We start from the raw sequence: 23,158 nt of genomic DNA on the forward strand, positions 1-23,158 counted from the left end.
GCTTTGTCTGTAGGAAAAAATAAAAATAAGAATAAAACGTTTTATTAAACCTTAGGCTTTGCCTGAAAAACCAAATGATGTAGAAGCTCTGAAAAATGGACTTTTTGTACGCGTAACATTCGCGATTAAATCTCAATTATGTTCAACCTCCATTATGTTTCTCACCTCTAGGAAGCATAACTACTTAAGAAAAATACACTATTCCAATCCATATGTCGAATTATTTTCTGGAAAATATTCAGTAATTTCAATATAATCGATCCCTACTTACACATTTAAATCTTTACCAAAACATCAAAATTAGGAAAACTTTGGGTCTACACTATACATTCCTAAAAAGCACATTTCCCATATATTAAGGTAGCACGAAAATAAAAATAAACAATTTCTTAAATCTTATTTAAAAAAAAAACTCCTGATAAGACCGACCACAAGCTTAAGCAGCGTGCGTGCACGTCATTGATAAGAGCGAGAACTATAAAATCGAAAGACAAAAAATTAAAGTGATCAGTCGGTTCAGAGAATCCATTTGTTAAATCTTATTTTAACTATTTCTAGTAGTAATAAGTGATTGTGCGCTCTCTATTATTGTGATATTTTGTGTTATTATTGCATCAGTTTGGCTTCAGTACACGTTTTTCATGTATGTATCGAAAATACGTTAAAAAGAATTTATAACAAGGACAAAATAACTGGTCAGTAGTTACGAATATTAAAAAAGAGAAATATAAAAAAGAGCAAGAGGAATTATTATTAATTGAAAGTAATTACAAAATTTTAGTACTGCATGGCAAGGCACTATGTGTCCCACTGACATGTGTAAAACTATTAACTTAATAATTAATGTTGCTTATATAATAGAAAAAATTAAAAATATAAAAAAGAAACAGTAAAATCCATATTTTTCTATTTAATTAATACACATGGTATATTATACAAAGTTAATTATTTCAAAACAAATAAATATATGTCACTTAACACTCTATAGCCATCTAATTTCATTACACATCTTTAATTTAAAATACATATTATATTCATTTATCAAAATTTTTGTTTTTTTTTTTTAATTTTGTGACTTTCCTAAAAAGAATATTTAAAATTATATCCAACATATAAATTATCTGGTTGTGTATCAGCAAAATGTAGAAGAGAAACTATGTGTTTTTGAAAACTTTAGCAGAGCATGAAATGTCAAAAGTTCCAATTTAACTTGACCAAACACAGCTCTAACTAACCCTGAAAATATTAATAATAATAATGAAATTTAATTATAAATAGCCAGTTACCATGACTAGGCAAAAAACCTTATCGCATTTCTTAAAAGTTATCTTCACAATGACCTGTAAATTATATTCGATAGGGGATTTTTTGGGATTCATTAAATCCTTGTTCCTGATAATTTAAATCGCTAAGGTCGCATTTTTTTTGAGGTTTTTTACCTCTTATTGTTGCCAAGCCTATAACGAGGCAATTCTTAACTAAAAACAACAATTTCAGTGTTTTTCCTGCATATATCTATACCGGGGCCTTCGAAAACAAGTGATGACATAGCGATTGCCAAATAAAAGCTGGATTAAAGTTTGTATCTCTGCAACACAGCGATAACCCTGGTTTATCTGGTTAACTCCCCTCCAAAAAAACTTGATTATCTATTGTGCAATTGAAAAATGTAGCGTTAAAGCGGTGGAGTTTATTGTTTATTTTTTAAGAGATTGGCGATATTTATAAATTGAGCAATAAATTTGATAATTATTGCTATATGGTTTATCCAAACTAGAATTTTTAAGAAATATGTTTTTTATGTTCAACTAGGAAGACAAAAGTTATTTTTTGATCAATTTTATACCAAATTTTATTACCAAATTAAATGTAATTTATTCGAATGTAATTTTCTCATATAATACAAATTGACTGGAAAATGTACGAAAATTATTAAGTCAAACTTTCACTTAAAGAAAATTCCGAGCGCTCCCTGTAAACGTACTGAAATGACTATGAAAGGTCCTGAAGTTTACAACTCTTTTAACTATATTTTTTACGAAAATCAACCAGTGCATTTTAAATAGAAATTTTCCTAAGAATATTGAATGCAATTTAACTCTTATAATATCTTGTACTTGCATAAAAGTAAAGGTTAAAACAGATTTTTTCATTTGGGAAACCCCGTGGAAATTATCATGAAAATGAGCTAATAATAGCATAGAGATCAAGAATAACAAATGAACCCTACCACAATACGCACTTATCTAGCTTTCCAATGCTAATTTTTCCTATAATTATTGTATAGTAAAAAAAGGATTTTTTCTGTATTTTTTGACTTCTGACTCCTCTTTTCTATAGGATTTCTTAGCTGAAATAGTCAGTAAAATGATCATAATCTGCTTAATTCCTGGGTATCTATTATAAAAATAATATGTTTATTTCAGTATTATGAAAGTCATCATTATGTTTATTATATTCATGAAATTAGTCAGCCGTAAAATGGATGCTATACTAGTGTTATCAATGGACAATGTTACATCATACAGCAATGATTAGCAAAATCTTACATTTAATTTTTAAATTGTTGATAACAGTTGGATAATCTAAATATAAATAATGTTAAAAAGTATATAAGTTTTTAGACGAGGACCAGTTCAAAGGTTAAAAAACATAATCCACGTATCATCATTATTTATGTAGGTTCGCAATAGACCTGTATCCGATTCGAAACCTCTAGACTAAGGCGTACATATACCATAATTGATATTTTCATAAATATACTATTAAATTATTGTAATAATTAAATCATTAATATTTCATTTATAATTCAACAAAAGTCCACTTTGTTGTTGTTTCCAAAATTCAATTAACCTAGAATTGGAAGTTTTTCAGAATATCTTCATGTAAAGTTGAAATGGCCGTAACGGGTAAGCGGCTACGCATTTACTAAATTCTATAACTTTTGTGGTATTTTCTCGTAAATAAACGAATAGACTAATAAAAATCGAGTTCAATTTTTTTATGCCTTTTGCAATATAAGAATCTTGTCAGTCAGTTTCAGTAACAAATTCGTATTTCAATTTAAAAACGTAGTAGCTCCATACAAAATGTGTTATTGATAATGCGGGTTATGGTTTTTGACGTACACAAATCCACGACTTTTTTCATGAAATTAGCCTTTTCAGAAGTGTTTATTTTATAATAGAAGGGCCACTTAAACCACATGAAAATAAACTACTTACGAAAATCCCAAAAAGAATATTGCAAGTCACTGGCTTTATTTTATCATAGTCAATAAAACTAAAAATATATTAAGATGGCTATGTAAACGTACTATTTCAACCCTTTCAATTCGATAATCATTTATTTATTTATTATTATACGGGATCAACCCCATTACAAAAAAGAATAATACATCATAATAATTCATTTAACCTAACCACAATAATAAACTATTAAATTCTAACAGAATTAACAACCATATTAACCATTTGATTGTCATTAACACTGATTTGGCTCTGATAACTTAACCACAACCCATAAATCAATATAAAAAAGAATAATGAGTAAAAGCTAATATCACAAATATTAAAAATTGAAGAAAAGAAAATTAACAAAAATATTCAAATAATTTCTCTATTCTAATTTGATAGATAAACTGAGACAAGGTAATGCCCAAAATATCCACTTCACCTGAGTTTAACAATCTTAAAGTCCTCTCAATTGGAGAGTGAGATGCATAATTAGTGCCACGAAAAGGCGGGGAAAACAAACGATTATGTCTTAAGTTTCTAGTTGGCACATTAAAGAAAATCATCTTCAGAAGTTCAGGGCAATTTGAAAAACAGGAATCAGGGATTCTCATATTTAGCTTAAATACACAAAATCTAACAAACTTGTTCTGAAGCCGTTCCAAGGCTAAACAGCTGTTTATGTAAAATGACGACCAAACCATTGAACCATAATCAAGCAGAGAAACTACAAGTGAGATATAAACTCGTTTGCAGGTCTCCAGTGAGAAAGCCCTACACTTGCGAACCACAAAGCCAAGAACCCTGGACGACTTTAAGATTATATTATTAATGTGATCCTTTATTGTCCTTTATTGTGCTGCAGTACTGAATATTACGGCCAGCAACACTGTAAGATGAATCATTCCTCTTATTTCCTCTGTAAAAACTCATAATATTACGCTTGCTAATGTTTAAAAATTAAGTATTATTAATACAACTTTTTCGCCTCCTGTATTTTTTTCGTATCGCACTTTGTTTTCGACAAAAAAAAATAAATACCGTTCTATTGCATGTCACTGGACAAAATTGGTTTATTAAATTTTGGTTTGACATTGACAAGCGTCAGTTCTCCTAGAAAATAATTATTTACCTAATTTTCTTGGTAAAATTTCTCTAAAAAGTTTTTATCTCGGTTTTTGTGATGGCAAATACAGTTTTGGGAAAATGACAGATATGCATGTAATGTATGCATGTGCTTACAGTAATTGTTATGCAGCGAGACGCCTGTATTCAGAAGCGTTTCCCCAACGGCAACTTCCATATAGTAAAACCTTTAAAAGCGTAGACCGTATTTCCGATTTTCTTATTTATTTTTCGTGATGTTTTTGACAATAAAGTCACTTAGGAAGTTTTGTTATTCTCAGCAATGATAGAGGCCGGCCGAGGTCCGTAAGAGCGAGAGTTTGAGGAGGCAGTTTTACGTGCCGTGGAAGAAAATCCTGGTGTAAGTACCAGGACTATAGCAGCTCGATGAGGGGATAATTATTCCAACAGCACTGTGTGGCAGGTTCTCTCTGAACAACTTTTGTATCCGTATCATGTTCAACGTGTGCAGGCATTACTCAAACTCAAACTCAAACTCAAAAATGCTTTATTGTCAATATAAACATAGAAGTTGTAGACAAAGCCAATAGACTGTACATTAAAGGAATAAAAACGAGAAACTAATTTAAAATAAAACAAAATTATATAAAACTTTGAAACATACTTAAATGCTAATCATTAAAAAATTCACTTAAACTATAGTACGCTTTACTAGTAAGAAATATTTTCGTTCTTGTACGTAGACTTTTTTCAGTCCTAAGTGGAGTTCCTGTTTATATTTTCTAAAAACTAAGGATACTGTTTCCAAAATAAAGATACAACACAGGGTTAAAATATTATGACTTACAAAAAGCGGGCGACATGAGTCACGAGGCTTGGCCCCACATAGATATCTAATGGCCCTTTTCTGGAGTACAAACACTGAACTAAAAAGTGAATTTGAACATGAACCCCAAAAGCAAATTCCATATCGAAGGTGCGACTCGATAATCGCGAAGTATGCAGATCTGGCGATGGTGGCAATAACCCTTAGGGCGTAGCAGCCTGATGGGACTTTTCTACATACATTCACAATATGTTCTTCAAATTTAAGGAACTTGTCTATGGAAAGACCCAAAAACTTACTGAACGGTGGCATGGTGATGGCTTCATTATTTAAACATATATCATTTGTATTACATTTAAAATTAAGGATATTTGTTTTGGAAACATTAAATGTCAAAAAATTTGCATCACACCAGTCTTTTATTTTTAACAAGTCTGCACGTATATTGGCCTCCATTTGAGAAACATCAGAGCCGTGCCAGAGGATGGTTGGATCATCGGCAAACAATGTAAATTTGCCAGTTACCTGCAGTTGTGGCAGATCGTTCACATAAATGAGAAAAAGTAAAGGACCAAGTACTGATCCTTGCGGAACACCCACATTTATATTAAGTTCCTTAGAGATACCACCATTAAATTTGACAGCCTGGACATGATTTGATAAGTAGGAACGAAACCACTCAAGGGCAGTTCCTCTGAAACCATAGAGCTCCAGTTTCATCAGCAGCACTCTGTGACTCACGCAGTCAAATACCTTGGACAAGTCACAGAATACCGCTGCTGCAAATTCACCAACATTCAGTCGGTTGTACAGGTGCTCTAGAAAGCTAAAGATAGCATCATTTGTGCTCACAGACTCACGAAAGCCAAACTGCTGAAGACTCAATAGGCCAAACCTATTAAAAAATGAAACCATCCTCACCTTAACGAGCCGTTCCACTATCTTGGCTAAAGTAGGCAATAACGCTATAGGTCTAAAGTTAGAAGGACAGTCGCGATCGCCACCCTTGTAAAGAGGAACAATCATTGCTCTTTTTAAGCACTCCAGACATAAATGAAAAGTTAATTGACTCGGCCAAGACTTGCAAAGCAACAAGAGGTAAAGCAGAAAATATTTTAAGAGAAAGCCCATCCCAACCTGATAAACTCTTATTCTTAATATTAACCATTAACTGTTTAAGCTCTTCTGGGGGCTTCGTGGGGGCAAAAAAGAAAGATTCGGCTACTACCATATTGCTGAGATAGCTCCTGGGATCTATTTTTTGTGAGAGATTGGCTGCAAGGTTACTAGCAATATCACAGTAGAAGGAATTGAGGACATTGGAATCAAAGGTACTTGGAATAACCAAGACATTATTTTTGCCCCTTAGCTCATTTAAAATCTTCCAAGACTCTTTTGCTCTGTTGGAGGAATTATTTATCTTCCTTTGAAAGTAGGTCCACTTAGCCATTTTGATTGACTTTCTGTAAATCTTGCGGTATCTGCTATAATAATTTAAAAATGATTTATTTGCTGCCAAGAGATTTTCTGCACCGTTTGTTGTTTTGCCGTATTACGAAAAAATTAATAAGAACAGAAATTTTAATAAAAACATACTTTTTACGGACGAAGCTGGATTTCGGCGCGATGCTATTGTTCATTTTCATAATTCTTATGTATGAAGTGACGAAAATCCCCATGCTTACGTACAATGTCGCCACCAAGAGCAATTGTCCTGAAATGTGTGGATGGTTGTTGTTGGTGACAATTTAATTGGGCCTTTCTTTTTACCCTTAAGATTAAACGGCGAATCTTACTTCCAATTCAATGGCCACCTCGCTCCCCTGACTTAAATCTAATAGATTTTTATTTATGGGGACACTTGAAAGTCTGGTTTATGATAGTCCCATACAAACAATAGAAGAGCTAAGAAATAAAATTGTAAATGCTTGCGAAGAAGTGACAAATAGACCTCGAATTTAAGCTCGAGTGCGTCGTTCAATGATCAGTCGAGTGAGAAGGTGTACAGAAATGGATGGTAAACATTTCCAACATTTGTTGTAGTTGTTGTTGCAATAAAAAGCTTCTAGAAATGTTTTTTTTTTGTTTTCCAATGCACCTGTGATTTTTTTACCAAAAATTAATAAACCATTTTGTCCAGTGGCTTGCAAAAAAACGGTATTAATTTTTTTTTTGTTGAAAACGAATTGAGATACGCAAAAAAATACAAGAGGCGAAAAAGTTGTATTTTTCAATGCTTAATCAAACAAGAAATATTAAAGTTGAAAAAAGACAATGGCATACATTTTTTTGTCAATACTATTTGCTAAGATGTCCCCCGGGAATCCAATTAGGGCTAAATTAGCCTCAACAAGTAATACTGCCAAATTTCAAAAGAATCGAGTAAATATTTTTTTTCGATATTAATAAAAAATTTATATTTATAAAAAAATTTACTACCCTGTGTCTTGAAAACTGTGCATTTCCGGAACCATGTTTATAGAAACTTTTTTTTCACATTTTTTTACAAGAAATCACCCATTGAAATATCTCCGTCTATTTTTTGAACACCCTGTATATTCGGATCTGAAACCACATTAGGACCTTCATGTAAACACACTACTTATAATACCTTTTATAGCTTTTAACGCAGGCACCCAAGTATAATAGACAATACATATTTTTTTTTTTTTTTTGAATAAGCCATAATTATTTAAGGAGGAAGGCTAACCCAAGTGAAAATAAAATACTTAAAAATCATACTACACGTAGGAAGTAGCATTGCGATAAGCCTTATTTTTGTAAGTAGTCAAAACTGAAAACGTATTAAAACCTCCAGGTAAACGCACTATTTTAAATGGCGGCAACGGATAGGCAACCACGCATCATTTAATTTCGATAACAATCTTAGGATTTCATTTTATTATCATAAATAAACCACTTAATAATCACATGAGACTAAAAAGTAATAAAAACAGAGTTCCTCGATATATTTCCCATATAATTTTAACATTTTCCGCTAAAATCAACGTACAAGAACCATTAAAATTAATTAATTATTTTCAGCCGGGAACACGTTATCGACCCTCCAAAGCATTCGTCTCTATACAGCGGACGATTCGGCGCCATATGCCGAGAACACCACGTGACATCGCAGAAATATAAAAGCACATTGCCGCTTCGCATCGTTCTCTTTTCCCACACAAAACGTAAACGAGTCGGTGAAGAGTTAGTTAAGTGATCGTAAATTTTTTCTTTTATTTTGGAAAAACCGCGTGTTATTATTAATTACCTCCTCGAAGTGACTACTTTAATTCAGGCGAAATCTCGATAAGAACAAGATGCCAGACACTATTACCAACGGATACACGAACGGACACATGCCGTACGACATGGAAGACGGATCAAATTTTCTCTTCACATCGGAGTCGGTGGGAGAGGGCCATCCAGGTGAGCCCCCCTTATTGATTTGTTTACAAACGTTTAGAGAGCGAAAGCAATCATAATAAATAACAACATATTATGATGACCCTGATTTATTCATTATAAGAGGTTTACATAACCTAAAAAAGCACATGCACATTTTATTTCGTAATATTAAAGGGAATTGCGTTCATCAGCCCCCATACAGATGCACGTGCGAAAAAAAACTTATTATATTTGACATTTCAATTCAATGTCTATGTGACAGTTGTTGCAATTTGTATACAAGATGCACTAATAATAAATTTATGCACTTGAATTGATTTTAATTAATTTAATGGTTATTTTTAGATAAAATGTGCGACCAGATCAGCGATGCCGTCCTAGACGCTCATCTCAAGCAAGATCCGGACGCGAAGGTCGCTTGCGGTAGGTTTAATATATTTTTTTAATTATTTAAGCCCTAAATTGAATGTTTAATTTGAAATCAAAACATTAACCCCAAAATGCGCAGCTAAAAAAAAAACATTATTGCGTCGTTGCCATATTTATAATCAGTTCTTATCAATTAATTTGATTTGAAGTTTACAACTTGATTAAATTCGGGGGTTTTGAATCAGTTGATCCGGTCCTAACCGCTTTTACTGATAAAAATAAATGCCCTGCAGTTTGGTGTTTGATTATTGTTTATGGCAGTGTTGCCAGACTTGTAATTATCACTTAGATACTTCATTCATTAAATTTTTAGTATTTTAAAAATGTTATAATTTGAGTATAAAAGTGAGGTTATTACTTATTGTCAGGATACATTAATTTCTGCACCCATGCGGGCCAATCACGGTGCTTTGTCTGTGTTAATTAAGGCGCATATTTTAAATCTGATTATAAGAGGAATTATGGTATTTGAGAAAAATAAACATATGGAATGTTTTATTTACCTAAAGAAATTGTTTATTTTCAGCAAATGATGGAAAATAATTTTGTTACATGATCTTATTAATTTTGCTTTTACTAAAATAGAATTTATCTCATTTCAGGCACTTAGTGGATAGCTTTGAATTAATTCTCATGCTCTAAACTCTGCTCAATTAAAATTTAGTATAAAAAAATTAATAATTTTATTAAATAAAAGGACACATTTTGTTATTATTTTATGTAGTAATCCATTATATTATTTAAAATTTTCATTTTAAAATGAATAATTTTCTAGAAGTATTAGAGTAAAGTCGGCATATATGGAATACCAATCATTTTTATAGCGATAACATCAAAACATAAGTGTTTAGAGCTGCATGATTTCATTAATATATACTTCTAAGTATCTCCAAAGAGTGTCAGGTGCTAAATTAAAAATTAAATCATATTCGGTAATTTTACAAAAACATTTAAAAAAAATGCATTTTTGGCCGACAAAAAAAAAAGGAGGGTAATATGCATATCGGGTAATATGGAATAGACTTATTATACGCAAAAAACTTTACTAAAATTATTTAACTTCAGAACATCAATATGAATATAAAAGTATATCTAGGAATTGCAAAAATCGCAAACAAATACATCTTTTTCTGCACTGGTACAAGCTTCGTGAGCCCATTCATGGCAGATTGCGCATTGCACCCATATTTCTCTACTTCGGCTTGAGGAAAATGTTTCTAGGCAAAAAATACATGGGACATCTTCACCGGTTGGTTTTTTATTGTAGCAGCTTAATGGCAGATCATCATCAGATGAATCATCAATTACTGCTTCAGATTCTGAATCAGAGGAACTATACTCTATTTCAGAAGTGTGTAGAGCAATAAAACCTCATTAGGTATGCAAAAGTGGTACCTGGTGATCCACCAATATTTTATGCCACTACCTTAGTTGGGTATTAGTTTCAATGTAAAATTCTTTCTTTTCGTTGATTGCAGGTAGTGCCACCCGGTTTTGGGTCAATTTATGAGTTTTGCCCATTGTTACCCACTGATAAACATTGAAAACGGTTCGCCAAAGGCGTGCAGCTGGGACTTGTTTTTTACCTTATAATTAATGTACTTAAATGCTATTTTATTTTAGAAAGTTACTTTTGTTTAAATGGAATAATATATTTTTTTCACAAATTTATTGAACATAATATGTAGAGTAAAACAGTTGAAAATGTCACTTTTGGATCTGGCACTTTTTGAACAGTGTATAACAATTTTAAATTATAATAGATTGTAGTCTTCTTCGTCATCTGACGAACTGTCATCACCTCTTGACATTATAATTAAAGTATCAACTGTCTGATCGATGAGGTTGTCAAGATCCCACATTTTGTCCTCTTGCTTAATTACATGCTGGACTGCTTTTCGCCAATTCTCTGGTGTTGCTTCCGTAATGGCTTGATCAAACAGTAGCTTAACATCTTTCATTTTAAAAGTCGTGTTTTGTCTTGCTACAAATCCTTTTACCTGCGCCCATATCAGTTCTATAGGATTTAGTTCGCAATGATATGGCGGTAAGCCCAGTACAGTTATATTATATTTTTCGGCTATATCTTCCACGGCGTATTTTATGAAACGAGTTTTGTGTAAGTTTGCTATTGCCAGCAGTTCTTTTTTTATCAAATTTGCTTCAAACGCAATACCTTTTGCAGTCAACCAATCGATAATTTCTTGCTTTCTCCAACTTGAAGTTGGCGTCTTCTCTATTCGCCGTGAATGATAGCTTGCGTTATCCATAACCACCACCGAATTAGCCGGAAGAAATTTTATCATTTCACCAAAATAGTCCTCGAAAACGTCTGAGTTCATGTCTTCATGGTAATCTCCTGTGCGAGTCGACTCAAAGGTTAGCAGACCTTCTTTTAAAAATCCCTCTTCGCTTCCAATATGTGTGATTATAAGTCTTTTTCCTTTTCCCGAAGGTACTTTAATACCCGTAGACAGGCCTTCTATGAAAGCTTGGCGAGCACTGGTTATATTTTTGTCTTGCCACATTTTTTGGACTATATAACCTTCGTTAATCCACGTCTCATCAAGATAAAAAACTTTCTTTTGCTCCCTGCGGTACTGCTTGATACTTTTCAAGTATTGGCGTCTCCAACAAACAATTTCGTCGCTCTCCAGTAAAAGTGCTTTGCGGTTATGCTTTTCCCAGGCAAAATCCATATTTTTTAAAGTTTTCCATAAAAGTTTTCTACTTATCAACGGAATACTGTCATCTCGGCCAAGCTCCATTAAAATTTTGTCTAGGGTGGGTATTTCCTTTTTAAAATAAAAAGAGTGAACTTTTCTTCGAATTATACATTTAGCATTTTCATCAAGGACTTTTGTAGGTCGTCCTGGCTTTTGCTTGGGAGATTCCACTTGACCTGCTACTTTTCTTTCCCGCAACAATTTGAAAATGGTGGACTTTCCAATTCCACTCATTCGAGAACATTTTTCAACAATTTCTTGCACAGTAAAACTAGGGTAATCGTGTTTTATGCAATCATGTACATTTAAAATAATAACTTTTTCACTCAGCGATAGTGGAGAATTTTTAGTACATCTTTTCGTTGGACTGAATACCTCCATTTTTTAAATATTGGGATAATAATATTGTGATTACACTACAGCGTAGCAGTGACTACTAACGTTTAAAATATGATTTAAAAGTATTTATAGTCTGTATATATTACCTGACCCCATTTTTGCATGTTACAAAGCGTTAAAAGATAGGTACCTATACAAAAGGATTAAGAGTATTTATTTAGTATTTAATCTCTTTCAAAATAAAGGCATTTAATCCGTGAAAATTAAATTCATAAATATTATAAGTACCTGCGCCTATGAACTACCACGAAATGTAGCCAAACAGAACGGAATTCCCCAGTTTATTGCTCTATACACTTCTGAAATAGAGTATAGATGGTACATATTTTTTCGTGACTTTACGCTTCTTGGTTTGTAATCCACTAGATCCAGGTTCATCGAAAACGTTTCGTGTAACTTTTTGTTTTGAGAGATTAATTGATTGTTCTAATTCCTCCTTATTCGGTGTCGACGTGATTATTTTGGAACGCCCACATTTTCTTCCCCGAGTTGCCGGCTTCTTTGTTAGTTCTGGAACTGGAATTATGTCAGTAGGATAAACATAAGGCAAGTTATTTTGCTCATTATGAGGACGTGTATTATCGTTCGGCAAATTTTGATTTTCGTTTTGCATTTCGGCCGCAAATTCTTCGTCTGTGAAAATATTTCTTCCTAAAGGGTAGATCCCAGTGGCACTAAATCCTTTAACAGCTCTTTCCCCAGATTGCACTTTAAGATAGGCGCTACCAAACAACTGGCAAATATCAAAATGTGTTACTGCACGTTTTTCCGTTCTCATGAAGATTCTCACTTCTTCGTTATAGAAGGTCTTTAATGCACCCATGACGGTCTTATCAAGGGGCTGAAGTTTGTGCGTTGTATGTGGTGGTAGGCATAACATATTAACATTATTTTCTTTAGCTTAGATAAGTACATCTAGATTTCTAGTGTGAGTGTGATGGCCGTCTAATATCAACAGTATTGGTTTTGTTGCTGAAGGTTTGGCTAGCTCTAGGAAGTGGTCAAACCATTTTGTAAATAAATCTATTTGAATCCACCCGGATGGGTGAAAAGCAAACAGCGATTCTGGAAGTGCCCCCTTTTTCAACTGCTCACTGGCCTTTTTGCGTGGAAAGATGATCATCGGTGGCACAAAATTACCTGCCGCACTCATACACATTACGATGGTTATAAGTGAACCTCTTTCGGCTGATGTGAGAGTACCAACTTGTCGTTTGCCTCTAAGCGATACCACTTCTGGACATCTTGATGCACAATGGACAACCCCGACTCATCTACATTATATATTTGATGAGGTCCATAATTTCGCTCCGCCATAGTCCTCTCTAATAAGTCTAAAAACTCATTGACATTTTCCCTATTAAAACCAACGGCTCTTGCTAGGGAAGTTCCAGTGGGCTTTCGTAAACTTAGTGTAGCCTTATGCCTGTGCATGAATGATGAAAACCAATCTTTTCCCGCAGATTCACGTAAAAGAGAGAATGGATTTGGTATATTGTTACGTGTAGCAAGTTGGAATGCTAGAGATCGGACATCCCTTCTTGTCAGACCAAAAAAACTTCTGATCCATTATAAGTAAATATTGAACTAATGCCTTTTCCAACTCCTCTGACAAAACTGGTCGTTTACCCAACTTCGTTTTACTCACAATTGCTGGAGGCCCTTCAGTATGACAGAGGCGAAAAAGTGTTGAGCGTGGAACTTTAAATCTTTTTGCTGCCGCCAAATAACCCATATTTCTGTTTCTTACTGATTCAATGGCGTTTTCCATATCTTCCTCACTCCATTGTTTACGCTTTTGCTTGAAGGGAGCAGCCATTATGTCTGAAAATTAAAAAAAAAACTCTATTTTATACTGAGCGGGTAATATGGGATATGGGATAGGGCGGGTAATATGGAATATCCCATATTACACGCTACACAATATGTAAACAAAACAAGTACTCTATATAGTATCATGAAAAATATCAAAGCAAATCTTTAAGATTTCTACCATATTATGCCTAAACAAACTTACCATGCGCTTAAACACTTTTGTTTCAACAAAATGTAGTCACAAAACGATTTTAACTGACCCCGTGTACAAACTCTGAACATGTGAAAAATCATAACCTCAACTTTTTCGGCGTTGATGGCATATGCGGAAATTTTACTTCATGCCAACAGTCTAGAATTTCAACAAGAATTCTAATGTCGCCATCACTCTAGAGATGGAGCCACCAGTTTAAAAATTATGAAAAGTTCTATATTACCCGACTATTCCATATATGCCGACTTTACTCTATTTTATTGTGATATACCTATCTATTACACTTTCTTGTCTCATGTGATCCATACATCAGATGCAATTATTAAAGAAAACATTTCTTGTATTCTTTTTCAACAATGAAAAAAGACCAATATTTTTCAGGATCTGAGCTTATTAAATATGAATAAAACAACCAGATTATATTTTAGTAAAGTAGGTTTATTCATAACACTGATGCAGAATATTCAAAATTTATTATATCAACTTCATCTATTAAGCAATCTACTACCTAATATATATATATATAACATAGTTGCACAAAGGGATCTATTTACAAAAGTTGAAAACAAATACCAATAAATTTGAAACAAACACTAATATATTATTTAATTATAACAAAGGCAAAATTAAAATTAAAAAAATATATTTGATAAGTATCCTTTACCATAAGCCAACAAATTACATGAGTACAAATAGCCAACACCACTTAGATATAATACCAGAATAGGTGACTCACAAAAGCAATGTCATCATGAAATAGTTATAAACATTTTATTATAAATAAATTTAGGTTTTTTGTTGAGATAATACTGCTGCTTTTCTATTTTTCTTTTTTTACTCAACACCATTTCTTTTTGTTTTACTGTCTGCATAAAATTTCTAAAATCACCCAAAGTTTTCTAAATCATGTTCACCCAATCCACCACCATAATTACGAATTTCAGAGCAAAACTGTTCTAGACAAATCTACAATTTTATACCATACTATATTATAGAACTACCAAAAAAAATTATTGTTAAACTAAATACCTCACACTTTCTTTCAAAAATCAATTGTCACATTCATTCTATTTTCAGTCTCATCAAGAAAATGATTTTCTTCATCCTCATAAACTGTCTTGCTTGTTGAAGGTTCATTGACATACAGATTATTATCTTCTTGCATTTCATCCATGAAACCTGAAACATATTCGCTCCTCTGCTCAAATAAAGCTACAGCATGTATGCTTACACATGACACTTTTAACAGTATATTCTGGACAATCACAATTATATTTATGTTTGCATATTTTACACTTCTCACAATACATTGCCCTACAGTCCTCATCACAAACCTCATTATAATTTACACAATACAGTTTATGATTATCACTAAACGACCTTACCTTAAAATGTCCAGAATATGATACATTACCATTATTACTCACCATTTCTTCTGCTTTTTTATGTGCACTCTGACATATTTTGTGCTGATAATTATTTGCATTTGGCCTTTCCATGTTTATAATCCTTTTCCACATTCTTTCATCAACAAGTTCATCCAGTAAATCCAACAATTTTTCAATCCTTTTAAGAGAAAATATATTTTCTTCATATTTTTTTTGTAATGTGTTAAAATTTCTTTACCTAATATTCTGCTTTCCATTCATTTTGTTGTACTTCAGAACTTTATTTAAGCTTTCAATTGCCATATTTGTATTAATTCCGGCATTGATTCTATAACAATGTGCCCACATCATTATTCTCTCTTGACTTTGGAAATAGTACCTAAAATATTAAAGAATTAATTACATTTGTTTTATAATTTTTTAGTGTTTCCTCCTCTTCTTCTAATTGCCTAAAATAGTTCTCTTTCAGCTGTATAAATTTTTGTGGATCAGTCTCCTTTAAAATTTTCCTCATTTCATGTTTCATTATCTGTCTATTTTCCAACTTCTTGATTTTAGACCTTCCTTGTATGTTCCAATTTTTCACTATATGCCAGGTACAAAGTAATCTTCTTGGCTTATGTTCTACAAATAAGTGAAAAAATAACATAATATAACTAATGATCTATGATACTGTTTGATTATACAGTATACACATATCTGCATCCATAGCCATTATCCATGCATTATAATATTTTGGATCCTCATCACTTTGTAAAGTATTCAATAAATGAAATAAACCTGCTCCTCTAGTGTAAAGTCCCAAAAGATCTATTCAATAATTTGGAAGAATTTATTAGTACCCCTCTGAGTAAAGGGTCTATATTTGCCCTTAATGGTCTTTACTATAGAGTTTTCAACCATATTGAAATCAGCAATCTACCCAAGATGATCAGAAATATGAAGCCAAACTACTTGTGTTGTTAAATTTTCATATGAAAAATTAGTAAAGGCATGAATACCTGAATTACTGTAACTAACCTAATAGTTAATGAGGTAGTTACCTTCTTCAGGTATCAAATTAATTTTCTATGCAGGTAGCTGAAGTGCTTCGAAGAAAATAAATAAATTTCATCCAGGCAGTTGCAGCCTGGATTTTATAAATGACCTTCATGCCTGGAATAGTTAATGTTTTAATTTTATTTTTCGTAAAGGTAGTTAAGTATTTTCTGGCTTTTTAATGGCATTTGAAACCTAAAATAAACTTCTGGTTGACTTCAATTAACCTATCTGTCAACTAACAATTGACAGATTTTGATGGACATTTTGTGATCATTTTTTATCTTGTTCTGGTATTAAAAGTCATTTCCCATGCAGGCAGTTGAAGTTCTTAGAAGAGTATAAATTATTTTTTCCTGGCAGTTGCAGCCTGGATTTTGTAAATGTCCTCAACTGCCTGGAATAGTTCATGTTTTAATTTTATTTCTGGATTAGAAAAAAAACTGATTTAATTTAAACCAATTCAACCTTTTGTTCCACTTCAAAAAACAAATTGACGGTCCCATGACTTACTAAAGTGAATTATTAATGTCTGATTTTCTTTCACTCTGTCACTATTTAGCAGATGTTAATTTCTGCTTCCTGCATTGTCTTTGCAAACATCACACTACGAAAACTGTTCATAACTGTCTGCCGATCTTCTTTTTTAACTTCGTGTTCACGCCGCCACAATGCCTGAGTATGTTGGAAAAATGTTAAATATCTATCCCAATACATTTATAATATACCATAACTTGATACTATTTTAATTTTTTCTTCCAGAAACTGTTACCAAGACCGGCATGGTACTCCTATGCGGAGAAATCACCTCGAAAGCAAATGTTGACTACCAAAAAGTGGTCAGGGATACCATAAAACACATTGGATATGATGATTCTTCAAAAGGTAAGCCACACACCAATCATTTATTCATTTTGTAGCTAGTGCCTATTAGCTTTTTTCTCTTGTAAATAATCAAAGCCCCATGTATTTTTCAAAATTTACCCAAAAGAAAAAAAATTACAATTTTGGCAATAAAATTAACATTGGAACAAAATAGGTTTAGACTATCGCACGTTGAACCTGCTAGTTGCTCTCGAAGAACAATCACCGAATATTGCCGGTGGAGTACACGTGGACAGAGACGAAGTTGATATTGGTGCAGGGGACCAGGTAGTTATTTGGGAACAAATTATCTAAAAATGTAGCAAAAAATTAAGAATCCGTTAATAGGCACTCCAATGGATTTCTAATTTTTTGCTACATAAGGACTTATAAGGAGGAATCGATACTGAAGGATGGACTTGACCCGCTTAACAAATCTGCTTTGTGTTGTCCCCCAGTGACAAAAGATGTGGTTTTTTTTTTGCAAAATATGTGCTTGCTGCTTATAATCATTTATTTTTTTAGGGATTTTAATGTATATCTTTTCGTTGGTAATCATTGGATCATCGGTTATCGATCATGTCTAGTTACCAGATAAACTGAATTAAGTTGTAAAAATATTATTTGTGTGAGGTGTTAAGGGTTTAACTAGATTGAGTAAAATTAAAATTTGTTATTAAAGTTCTAAACAAAGTTCCTGAATTTTTTCAAAATTTTCTTAGAAACGTTTAGTTGTTTTACAAATTTATTTAAATTGGGATTGTAGTAGATCATTTTTGACACCAATTTTCTTGGAATAGTTAAAAACTGGTTTATCATAGACTTTCCCTCCAAAGTTTCAAGTTGTTTTCAGACAGCCATTCAGGATCATTAGACACCTTCTTGCCCTAATTTTCCACTCTTTAAATATGAAATTTATGAACTTCTTTTAAAAGTTTCCAGAGTTGAATTTTGTTTGAACAGAAAAAAAAAATAAATTTTAACTCAAAAAACAAAAAAAAAATATTTTCAAAGCTTCAGATATTTATATCCCTTTTCACCTCGCCTGGACCTTTTATTTCACTTCAAAAAAACTTGCATGCCTGGTAAACTAGAACAATAATTTAAAAAAAAATTGTATAGAGTGATCGATATTTCAACATACCATCACAGGAGTTATTTGAGTCAATTTACAATCAATTAAGCAACTTATGAACTTAAGATTGATTTAATTCCATTACATTTTCATGATTTAATGTTGAAAGTAAATATCCTGTAAATGGACCTCAAAATAACCTCCTGAACAGTGCACATCTTAATATCGATCAACTTATATGATTTCCTTCATTTAATCTCAGTCATTGGTCCATTAAACATCAAATCTATCATATGTGTCCGTCTATCGTAGGGTTCGATTACAAGACTTGCAGTGTAATGTTGGCATTGGACGCCCAATCACCGAATATCGCTGCTGGGGTGCATGAACATCGTAACGAAGAAGAAATAGGGGCCGGTGATCAGGTCAGCATTCATAAACAAGACCTTAGACAGACAAAGTCTTATACAAGGGATGCATGGGGGTTGTCGAACCTTGTATAAGACCTAAAAAAAAAACCAGTATGCATCGGTCTTAGTTTTTAATTTTTTAAAGGTTATGGAAGGGGGGTTTTTTAGCATCTAAGCTAAGACAAAGCAGGGTGTTTTTGTGCAGCAAATATTCATTAACCAACAGTAAATTTCCTCCTTAGTTGGCGATTTTTATAAAGGACTTTTTTCACCCTGCTTGTATGCATGGTGGTTTTTAATGTAATGAATCATTTTGTGATAAGCTTTTGTCCCTGACAGCACAGATTATTAACAGGAACATACTGTTTGAAGTTTCTGAACATTAAAGGAATATTTTGTGTTAAGAAACAGCCTTCTTTTACACACAATAATTTCATATATGAAAGTTTCTCAGAACCCAAAAACTTTTGTAGTTATAGGCAATTTTGTCAGCCCAGTTCAAAAACCACCAAACTGAACATTTTGATACTCGTATAGTAACTACAACGTTTTTATTTATCAGCTCACATTTTTCGGAGGGAATTAAAATATTTTCGTAATTCTTCTACCTTAATGTAAAAAAATACCTAAGGATGGATTTGAGGGTAGTATTTTTTTTTAATAGGAAATAATGCATCAAGTAGTCCCAATAGAAAATATAGTCAATATTCCAAAGTTCAAGTCTTATTTTAGTTTTTTAAAAAAAGGTCTTTCATGGTTCTCTAAGAGACTGGTTTGTAATCCAGGTTAAGATAAAAACTCTAAATGTATAGTATCAGTTACTGTCTTTAATGTAGTACTTATGGTGACATGTTTCGCCTTCATCAGACCTATACCTGAACAGAACTAGAACTCAATTTGCTCCCCAAATTATAAAATTTAAAATGAACACTTACCGGACGTTTAATACAATATAAGGATTTAATGATTAGCAAAAAACCGACAGTTATTGAAATATATATAAATTCGATGGATTTATATACAGTAGACTCGCGATATAGTGAACTAATTAATGCACATCCAGTTCACTATATCATTTTTTTTTTAATGTACGTATTAAAGCAACGGTTGTCTTTAGAAAACTAACTTTATTACTGCGAAACAGAAAAAACATTACATTATGTAATTAAAATAAAATAAAAAACGGCAATCTAATCTATTTTTTCAAAAAATGAAGTAATTTTTGTTTTTAGTCCTGTTTGCACCATCATATTCCTTAAGTTTTGTAAAACGACTAGAATATTCCACTTTATCTTCATTTTCTTCGGCCCATTGAAGGATGTTGGTAATCGACTTTATTGCCGAATTTGTTGTCACTCGTTCCTTATTTACTACCATTTCTTCTTGTACTCCATCATCTTGATCGTTTCCATCACTTTCACTTTGGTCATTAGTTTCTTTTGTGTCAGGTAAGTTATCTTTATTCCAATTGTCTACATCAATAGGTTGAATATGAACTTCTGGATTAAAAGTCTGCAATAAAGTAATGATTTCTGATCTCAGTGTGTCAATGTCTTCATTTCTTATTCGGCTCCGTAAAACACTTAAGGGGATGTTATCTTCCTCATCGTCAACTTCGTCGGCTAATGGTGAAAGTAAATTATGCCAGCATTTTTCTATAACTTCAGGCCTTAAATTTCTCCACGCCAAAGCCAAATTTAGAATGGCGCCCTTTAACGAAATATGTTTAAGAGCATCTCCGATATCCTGGTTAGTTCCAATAATTTGTGATAACATATTTTTTCGATAAAATAGTTTTGTCAGACGAATAGCGTTTTGGTCCATTGTCTGGATTAGCGGAGTAACGTTAGGTGGCATATAAACAGTGAAAATGGCACCATCATCACTTCTTAGCTATTGTGCAGGTGGATGGCTTGCTGCGTTGTCCAACAAAAGCATGGCTTTAACTGGAAGGTTTTGGCTCTGTACCTAAGACACGAACAAATGCTAGAATAATGTGCAGTTTAAATTCTTAAAAGGAATAAAAAAAAGGGCGTAAATTTGTAAAAATCGTAGTCCAAAAGGACTGAAACCATTTTTTCTAATTCTCGAGATACAAAGATGGTAAAATTTAAAACGTCTTCCTATGACAAAACTTACCTCAGGAATAAACATTCGGTGAAACCATTCTTTGAAAATTGCTGCCGTCATCCAAGCAGTTTTGGAGTGTCTATAATAGACGGGACAGTTAAAATTTCGAAACGAACGTGGATTTTTTGCTTTCCCAATAATTAATGGTTTAACTTTGTGAGTACCTGCCGCGTTTGTGCATGCTAGAAAAGTCACTCTTTGTTTTTCGGTTTTCCTACCTGGGGCAGTTTTTTCTTCGCGAGCTACATATGTCTTTCCGGGCAGAAGTTTCCAATACAAACCAGTTTCATCGGCATTGTAAATCTGTTCTTTTGTTAGCTGAAGCTCCTTTATTTTTAGGCGTAAAGTTCTTTTAAAAGGATCAACAAGCTCGGGTTCTGACGATAATTTTTCTCTTGAAATCGTTAGGAAGCGTATTCCAAAACGTTTTTTATACTTTTGCATCCAACCACTGCTCGCATTAAACGAAGGAGATTCCTTGTATTGACTGTGAAGTAACTGGCCTTCTCTTGAATCATTAAACCAGTTACCGGAAAATTTCTCTCCCTTGTTTTTAAGAACCACTTATATAAAGCTTTTTCCATTCTAGGACACTCTGATTGTCTCAAAGTTTTCGCTTTTCCAGATCCAGATGTGAAAGTACTGTTGACTCGTTTCAAAATCTTTATCCTTCTGTGACGAATCGCGCATATAGTGGATTTAGCAACACCATATTGTCTAGACAAAACGGTCACTCCGACACCTTTCTTTAATTCTTCTAATATTTTGGCTTTATCGCTTAGGGTTAACTGCTTTCTAATTTTTGCCATAATTATTCTGGCGGCGTGACGCCACCTACTGCACTCAAATACTAAAAAAAACTAATTGCCCGAAAAGAAACAAACCGTTTAATATCTTATTCTTGTCTCAACTTGTTTGTTTACCTAATAAAACTATTGGGTTTACTATTTCGAGAATCAATTTGTTCACTTGACAGAATACATTAAGGAAAAAATGTCTGTTCACTATTTAGAATAGTTCACTAGACAGTGTGTTCAGTATAACGCGAGTCTACTGTATATTTCATCAGTGACATCTATAAATACATAAATCAAATACTGACACAAATTACAGATTACTCATTTAACGTTCGACTTTAAAGCTTGGTTAAAATAACAAAAATAGATGGCATTCGTTATTACACATGACACGGTACTACATGAAAATTATTTTGGTTTACTATATTGTTAAAAATGAAGTGCGAGCTACACGGCTGTTGATCATTCAGGGCTTTATCACTTTATCACATGCATGTAATAATTTTATGTCATTCTTTGGTGAAAATGAATGTTTTGCGGCGAACAAATGATTGGCAAAAACTAATTTGGAAACAATTATGTCGGTATGAAGGTATTTAAAAAACTGATTTTTATGTTCTCTGATTTCCTGCGAAATTATCCGGCCAGAGTGACCTAGGAATTTAATTTCCTAACGTAATACTATTACATTAACTGATACTGTAGATTCATAGTTTTTATTTTAACCTGGATAATTTAGTTCTTCCAGGCAGGCAGTTGGTAGCTTACTGGATTTTTCCAAATAGGTAAAGGTTTTTTTCTTGATATGCTTCTAGGATTGGAAAAATAAGGACAACGGCGTCAAATTCCTGTTAAAATTCAGAAAATATCTGGGGAAAACTTCAACTGCCTTGAACTAAGGAAATTTAGCATAAACTTGGAAAGAGAGCAAAAAAATGGTTAAGAGTTAAAAGATATAAAATGTTATAAAAACTCTGGAAGAAAAAAGATTACCTGGAGTTTTCTTAGCAAATTTTGACGAAATATTCTAAACGGTTGTACTAACGGAAAGAGATTTTTTAACCCAATAATTTCATATATGAACGCTTAGTGGGTAGTTACAGGCAATTTTGTTTGTTTTGTTGTTGGCAGCTTTATTATCTGACAATTTTGTACATAACTTTGTTAGTGAGGACAGTTGAGCAAATTTCCATTATTCTAGAGAATATTTCACTTAAAGGGTTACCCCACCTTTGGATTTTCAAAAAATAGTTTTTTTATTTGTTGCTTAAATGTTCGCCTATACTTCGGGAATTTAGAAAAGTCCAGAATTATAATTAA

General features: G+C 32.8%; 1 protein-coding gene across 2 annotated transcripts in view; it reads left to right on the top strand.

Moving 5' to 3' along the window:
* The first annotated feature begins 494 nt into the window (after positions 1–494).
* LOC126733938 (S-adenosylmethionine synthase) overlaps positions 495–23,158 on the top strand; it is a 46,186-nt gene continuing 23,522 nt past the window's right edge. Inside the window, exons 1-5 of one of the 2 annotated variants that reach the window (XM_050437425.1) lie at positions 495–643; positions 8,191–8,574; positions 8,899–8,976; positions 17,325–17,447; positions 17,602–17,714. In XM_050437425.1, coding sequence (XP_050293382.1) covers positions 8,466–8,574; positions 8,899–8,976; positions 17,325–17,447; positions 17,602–17,714 — 423 coding nt within the window. In that variant the 5' untranslated portion in view covers positions 495–643; positions 8,191–8,465. Of the gene's footprint in view, positions 644–8,190; positions 8,575–8,898; positions 8,977–17,324; positions 17,448–17,601; positions 17,715–18,813; positions 18,927–23,158 lie in introns of both variants that reach the window. The other variant, XM_050437424.1, reaches the window with a different exon arrangement.

Source organism: Anthonomus grandis, chromosome 3, assembly GCF_022605725.1.
Source record: "Anthonomus grandis grandis chromosome 3, icAntGran1.3, whole genome shotgun sequence".
Classification (NCBI taxonomy): Eukaryota; Metazoa; Arthropoda; class Insecta; order Coleoptera; family Curculionidae; genus Anthonomus; species Anthonomus grandis.